Source organism: Leiobunum rupestre, chromosome 5 (genome assembly GCF_980474605.1).
Source record: "Leiobunum rupestre chromosome 5, qqLeiRupe1.1.hap1, whole genome shotgun sequence".
Lineage (NCBI taxonomy): Eukaryota > Metazoa > Arthropoda > Arachnida > Opiliones > Sclerosomatidae > Leiobunum > Leiobunum rupestre.
The window spans coordinates 50,205,759-50,213,761 of NC_143388.1; the positions used below are offsets into that span (position 1 = coordinate 50,205,759).

General features: G+C 29.0%; 1 protein-coding gene across 1 annotated transcript; it reads left to right on the top strand.

Moving 5' to 3' along the window:
* Positions 1 to 340: 340 nt before the first annotated feature.
* On the top strand, positions 341 to 2,299 carry LOC149945218 (uncharacterized). The gene is made up of 4 exons (XM_090175237.1): positions 341 to 440; positions 619 to 652; positions 1,030 to 1,122; positions 2,114 to 2,299. The coding sequence occupies exons 1-4, from the start codon at positions 426 to 428 to the stop codon at positions 2,284 to 2,286; spliced, it is 315 nt and encodes a 104-aa protein (XP_090031363.1). The 5' UTR covers positions 341 to 425; the 3' UTR covers positions 2,287 to 2,299.
* Positions 2,300 to 8,003: the final 5,704 nt, after the last annotated feature.

The window sequence follows — 8,003 nt, forward strand, 5'->3', positions numbered from 1 at the left end:
AAGCGAGGATGAGTCGTCTTGGCCCACTTTAGCAGCGATCGCCCCAAAACAACGAGAGGTTTCTCCGAAGTGAAGGGAAAGGCGGCTAGGGACAAAGCCTACTTTTGCGATTGCAAATGCAGGTTTAACAACGTGCATTTACTCATACTAAACCGAAACACAAGACTTAGTTTATTATACACTTATTGTTAATACAATTTGAAATAAAATATTTTTGACTGCAAATAACAATTTGATAAATGTGTAGTTTTTAATTCTTACCGTCAGATTATGTTTTATGGACTTATTGTTGCAAAGAAAACCTAAGGCTGTAAATTCACCTCTTGAAAAGTTTCGCCACATTATGCTCACCTTCATTGCGATTTTTACTACTATAAACACCTTTCATTTTTAAACACATATAACTATCGAAATCTGGTAGTAACATGGCCAATAAAGTGGTAAGCATGTTCTCTTAGGAAAATATCGGAAATACTAATAACGATGCTATAGGTTTTTCAAACGTTTTAGGAAATTGAGTATTTATTAATGTTAATTTAAATATGAGTTAAATGCTATAATCATACGATTCTTAAAACTGTTTTCAAACCTCTTAAAATAATTTTGTTTTATTTTTAGATATTATTTTCTGTTTTTTGCTGGATAACATTTAGTGAGTGTAAATTTTTTATTTAACCTTTTTATAGGTTAAATATAAACATAACGTAAGTTGTTAAAATTTATGAAGGCACAAGCAATTTCTCTTACAAATACCATTTAAACAATGTATTTGAAATAACGAGTTACACCATGAAGGTTGTGTCATGGTATAAAAGAACTATGGCTTGTGCGGACCAATAATATGGGACTTATTATATTATTTTAAAGAAATTGAACAATTTTTAGGCCTATATAAATCTTCCTTTAAGGAACTTAACGGAAATTAAGGATTTCAGTTATAGCTTAAACCTTCTATTATTATGTATCTTAAATTTCCTTATTGTTTATCATAAATTTGAAAAGGTGTTTAACCATTTTGGTCCCAATCAGGTGCAGTGTTCATTCAGCGAGCGTTTTTCCTGAGGGTGGAAGATGTAAATTCTATCTTGCAACTACCATTTCCCTGCGCGTTTAGTACATCCGGTAAGAACGATATAACTGGTTTAATCAATTCGGAAAGTTTTAGTAGCATATTCGCTTTTAAGATTTATCGTTTCGTGTTTAATCTACTAAAGTTTAGATTTTTGTCCGAAGATGTAGCTTTTGTAATACTTTTTCAAGCAGTTTGAGGTTTTCATTTTTGAGCAACAATCGCTTTCATCTGTCTTTCCCGTACAGTTAAAACGAACTTTAATATTAAGTACCTCTTAATACGTTTCATAACGTATTTTATTTATTTTATCATTCTGTTGGAATCTGTTGACGAATTGATCGATATTATAATTTTCTTATTTTACTTCAATTTCATATTTTAAAATGGACCAGATTAAGTAATTAGGTATCTTATATTTATAAAATATATATTTTCCCTCTTCAATCAGTATCTTATGAGATTTAGCTTATAGCCTAAAATACATCAACATCATAAGAAGAATTACATGTCAACTATTTTAAGATAACAAGCTAAAAACGACTTGAGCCTTAATTTAACAATAAAAAGGCAACGTTTTAAGCAATATTTAAGAAGTTTTCCCCGAACTCTTCGGTTTCCCCTTCTATAAAAACTTTTTGAGGTTAACGGTTAAAGCTAGTGTAGGGAGCTGTAACCCGGCCACCTGTATACATGGCATTAAAAGTCGCTTGGTGACTTCGGTCTAAGGTGGTGCCTTGGGTATTAGCCTAGCTGATTATTTCTTTATTATTTTAAATTGATATAAATTATTTAAAATAAACAGAATCTTTTTAAGGCAAGCAATTTGAATCTAATAGTTTTCACTGCTCAAGAAATATCAAAGATATTGCTTAATTATGTTAAAAGATAATTAACTACATGTTAGTAATACATATTTTTAGCTTAAGTAATATCCTAGTAATATAATTAAACTTTTAACTTAAATTTATTTTTCGCTATGAAAATAGCTTTTACTATTATACAGCGTAAATGGGATTCTATTATTGATGTTTGTTTCAACAGGAAACTGTAGCTGGAATTGCTTTCACGATGCCACGTACAAACCGTGGCAATGTCGAGAAAAAGGGTGCGCAGTGAACGGGTGCTTGTGTGTTAATCGTCGAGGCAAAGTCTTCATGTCGAAGAATAAAGAACCAATGACGGAGCAGACATGTAACGAAGTTATTAAAAACTAAACTGCTTTATGAATATTTGTCATATTATGTTTTGAATAATTTTTTTTATCTTTATGCAATTTACACGTTTTCCATTACCATCGTCTGATTCCTTGCTCTGTTTCTTATGATAGAGATAACCTTGAACCAACCTTGAGATGATTTTTTATATTTGTGAAATTTAGTCTAATGTATAATACAAACAAAAAAAATTTGTAATAGTTGTAATAGAAACAAGCAGGGTAAAGATTTCAAGTCCCATATAATCGGGTAAGAGCGTATGTTTTTTGTCTTTGATCGGATTAAACGGCTGTCGCCGAGATAATGGCACCAAAACCAAACGTAAGAAAGACTCGTAGAGCATCACTACCTTCAACATTAATTCCCGTTAAATTTAAATTGATGTTTATGGACCCATTTATATTTTACACTAAGTATATATGTAAAAGCTCATGAAAATTTAACAAAATATGCAAAAGTTTATAGTTCCAATATTTGGCTTTTAGCAGTACGAACAATAAACCTTATTGAGTTATCAACGTTGGGAGTATGTAGACGTTATGTTATTTGAAATCAGATAATTTGATAGTTTAATATATTTCCAAGTTAAAGATAATAACAAATCGTCAAACGTAGACAACGAAAATCTTATTCTCAAAATGTATTTCTTTCAAACATTTAAAATCATTATCATATTAAAATATATCTTTTGTTATAAGGAATTTCACCGACTTAATTTGCAACGTTCCGCTTGGAGGTCAGAAACTGAGGTTGGAGATTTACAACTTCTTTTATAATTATATCGTATTCGTTAGCTACTTCCTCTTATATATTCCAATGTTATTAAACGGTTGAAAACAATTTCGTTTTATTATACTGCGTTTAAGATTAATCGATACAAGCGTTTTTGAAGAACGAAATTTTCAAAGGGCATTTAATGAGTAGTGATCGTCTTAAATTTTAATTTTCACGAAAATCTGGGTATTTTTCATGGTACTGAATAAAGTAATGGAAACAAAAAGTTTCAATGAGAAACTGAAAGAGCAGAATCTAAAAGGTAAATTTATACTTGGTTGGGTGAAATCTACCTATTTTTCACTGAAATGTGAGGCCCTGCATGGAAAAATTTAAGTTCATCGTCTTGTCACTCCAGAAATGTTCGAAGACTCTTTTTGAAATCTTTTACATAGTGGCTAGATATGTGTCGCAGTTGACGGTGGTATCTTTGTAGCATATTTGTTAACTTATATTTTTGGAAATACAAGGTGATTAATTACAACAAAAACTATTTTGCCAATTTTCGATTTAAATAAATGAAATAAAAAGCTCTGGCCTCCTACGAGAATTGTATCAAATTTCATTACAAATTAATTAAATTTAAATAATTAATTAATGTCGTGTAAAAATATTTATGAATTTAATATAAAATCATAATGAACTTAAATAAATTGGATCAAAATTGGCAAAATTTATTCAAAATGTTATATAATGAGAAAATATAACAGGAAATGTATAAAAAGAGCTATAAAAATTAAAAAATTCTATAATATTATTTCAAACTTTTTTTGTTTTTAAAAAATGATAAAATCGGCTAAATCTGAACCAATTAAAACAAGATTTTTTAATTTTGATAAAAATGATCCTAAAGAGGTTAAAAGGGCATACAAATTAAAGAAAATAGAAAAATTTTAGTGCAAATCAAGATAAGTATATATAATTATAGGTTAAATATCGAAAATTTTTTAAAATATAATCATTTTTTTTGAAGTGATAAAACTATAAAATCCGTTTTAAATTTGGTCAGATTTTGCCGATTTTATCATTTTTGAAAAAATAAAAAATTATTTTAAAATAAAGAATGACATTTTTTATTATTAAAGCTCTTTTTATCCATATCCAATTTCTATTTTCTCATAATATAACAATTGGAATACATTTAACCCATTTTGATCAAATTTATCCAAATTCATTATGATTTGATGAAATATATTACATTCACAAATATTTTTACCCGATATTAAGTAATTACTCAAATTTAATAAATTGATATAAATATAATCAAAATTGTTTTAAAAAAATTACATGTTTGTTCGACAATTATAAAATTTTCTTCATTTTCGTTTATATTTTAGATTTTTCTAATTTTTAAAAATTTTAACCTTTCTGATCAATTTTAATCAAAATATTTTTAAGATTGATTACGACAATAATGTTAAACAGTTTTTACTACAGTTATTTAAATACTAAATAAATTTAAGGTTTTTACTAGGGCTGTGCGAGTACTCGAAAACTGCGAGTACTCGGTCTCGAGTCCGAGTCGAGTACTCGGACTCGGACTCGAATATTTTAATTTTTATTACTCGAATGGACTTGCGAGCCGTTCACCGAGTCCTAAAAATTACTCGCGAGACCAATTTTTTTAAGACGAGTCCGTTATTTTCCACCGAGTCCGTCATTTTTATTTGTTTATTTTTTTTTGTAAAAGTTCCGTATTGGCGCTGCGGTAGCGTCAACGCAGTTTGTTTAGTCAGAGGTCACATGACTCACATGTTGAATAGTTCTTGTAGTAAGTTTTAGTAACCAAAAAAATCCAGATTCAAGATATTAAAACATTTTTGAAGAAAATTTTAATTACTTATATTAGTAAATTAGTAAAATTACTTCTTATTATAAAAATTGTAGATAAGTAAATTAAGTATTTTAAATATTAATTACTGATTTAATTTTTAGGATGATTCTGACTTTTTAGCAATATAAGGCTTAGATAGGGCTCAACTGCAAATTGGGGACTCTGAATTAATTTATGACTCGAATTGGACTCGCGAATAAATTTAAGACTCGAATTGGATTCGGAATAAATTTAATGCTCATACTGGACTCGTTCGGAAATTTAAGACTCGAATATTGCTCGTGGCTAATTCTTAGGGACTCGAAGACTCGAAAGTGGGACTCGCAAATTGGTGAGTCCAATTTTTTGGGACTCGGACTCGACTCGAAATCCAAAAAAGAGGACTCGCACAGCCCTAGTTTTTACTGACCTTTAAACCTGTGGTCTATTTATCTTCTCGCCTATCAGGGTTAAAATAGGTTTCGAATACGACTAGAGGAAAACACAGGCCTATTAGATTAAAAAACTAATAGGAAAAGTCAATAGCTAAATGAGCCAGATTGTGATTTCAAAAAGAGTGCCACGCCTCATGAAACCCGAAATGTGAAAAACTGTATTTCAAAACGATGAATAGGGTGAAACGGTTCGGCACATTGGCCAGCAAGGTCGCCAGATTTTACGTAATTTAAATCGCCATTAATAATTTAATTAATTAATTTAATTTCTTCGCCATTGTCTCCTCGATTTTTCAGCGGGATTTATTGCTTTAAAAACCAGATTAACAAATTTCTGACTTTCATAAAGTTACACTACTCTCCCAATGGAATTCAAAAAAAGGTATTTTAGCTTGCCCAACTTGTCACTTTTTCAAGTCGTATTTTGTCAGTGAAAATAACGTCTATTTTTCCACGCCAACGCTATTTGTACGTTTTCGGTGACGCTCTACAATTTCTCATTGACAATTTTCTTATAGCACGTAGCGGTTAAAATTTAAATTTTCAAAAAACGTTAAAATATTTTTCGATTTAGATGTAATTTTGGTAGAAAGTGTCCTCCAGCACGTATAATGTACAGTACAAATTATAACTTTCTACAAAACATAGGTTTTGAAAAATATCACTTTTTCGAGCAAAAAAAAACACCCTGTATAAATATGATTATCAACATGCCCAAATTGTTACGTGTTAAAATAATTACTACAATTACTTATATTCAATTAGGTTTTTTTATTTTTTATATAATTTCGCATAATATAAGAAGTTGTAATGCTAATTTTTCTAACCTGTATGCTCATTGTCTAACTAAATCGAGCAAAGAAATACAAATATTCGGCTTAGTTGAAACTTGGTTTGCAAACAGTCATTATGATAATTTGAACATTTTAAATTTTTAGGGTCAAGGTCGTACTAACCGTAGGTGTTGGAGTTTATGTCAAAGACACACTAAATGTAACTGTTATAGAAAAAGCTAATTTTAATTATGATTTCATACAAATTTTTGACATAAAGATAAAGATTTATATTTTTGTATTGTAAATGAATTGATTAATATTCTAGGGAAATCAATTGGTGAACTTGGAAATATAAAAAGTACTTTTGGGAGACACTAATATTAATCTCTTCAAAGACGATACCATAAAAAAATGCTTTTTGATTTAACAACTTCCTATAACCTAGATCAACTTGTTAATCATCCAACACGGATATCTGGTTCGCTTTTTGATGTTTGTTTCTCAAACTTATCCAATATAAAAAATGTACAGTTTATCGATAATTGGGATATAACTGATCACTCAGTTGTTTGTTTGAATATAAATAATATTGTTCCTTCCAAATTGAAATTACAAATTAGGAACTTTTCAGCCAATAATATTAAGTTGTTTGATAATGACTTAAAACCTCGAATGGTATGACTTTTACTGTGAAAATGATATTTATGTAGCTTTTAGTACTTTTTTTTTTAATTTAAAGACTTATTCACAAAATATAATGTTCGCAGGCAAAATATTTTATATGTAAGTCCATCTCGTACTCAACTAAAACTTAACTCTATTTTTCATAATGGCGCAAATAGATTTAACTCACTTGGACTTTTCAATTTACCGAATCTAGGAATATATAAAAAAATTGTTCGTGAATCTCTTTTAGAATAATATACTTCAAAATTAGATAGATTATATCATATATTTTCAAATATAGCTAATATATGGCAATAAAATAAAAAGATAGACAATGTAAATAAAATTTGTGCTGAGGCTTAAAAGTCATATCATGACTTAGCCCTCCCTTCTTGATTGAATTCATGAAAGTATGCAAAAGATACATTATTATTATTATTATTATTATTATTATTATTATTATTATTATTATTATTATTTATTTTTTTTAAGCCTACCTGTCAAGCAGGTAAGCATTTATTGGACATTCCTTTTCATATGTTACAAATTTTCAAATACGGGACCAAAAACAAAATAAAATTCGCCAAAAAACATCCAGCAACATAAAAAAAAATATTAACGGTTAGAACGACTTTCCCGGAGTCGTCTACTTTACAGATTTTTGTGTTCATGAGGGCATTTATCATATTTATTTCATTTCTTTTTTTAATTCATAATGGTGAGTGCAACATCTCAATAACATAATTGAGAAGGCCGACTTCATTTTTAGTTTGACGTTCGGTTCATTGGTATTCATTGCATTTTGGTAAGTAAAATAAATGATTAGTTTACAAATGTTTAAAATTAGTATTATACAATTACCATATTCGAAATCGCTACTAGACCAATATAAAAATAAATTGTCTTTTAGTATAAAATTGGGGATAAAAAGGGCGATCATTGCAGATACCCGATTTAAAAACCATTCAGTTATTTCGCAAGTAAAGAATAAATGTTCTAGGGTGCCTTTGGTCTTCTTACATAGAGGACACAAATTGGATAAATTAAAAACATGGAAAGCAAGCTCTGGAGTGATAACATTGGCTTTAAGTAGGCGATACAAAATATTCGACTCTCTCCCCGTATAATGGGTACGCCATATACATTTAAAGTTAATTTTAACATCAGTTTCCTTGATATTAAAGATTCCCAATGATCTCAGATTTATCATTTCCTTTTTCAAAACATTTCTCC

Coding starts and splice junctions, on each gene's coding strand:
- LOC149945218 (XM_090175237.1), top strand. Junction 653..1,029: donor TTTTTGCTGGATAACATTTA/GTGAGTGTAAAT, acceptor GGTCCCAATCAG/GTGCAGTGTTCATTCAGCGA. Junction 1,123..2,113: donor CTGCGCGTTTAGTACATCCG/GTAAGAACGATA, acceptor TTGTTTCAACAG/GAAACTGTAGCTGGAATTGC.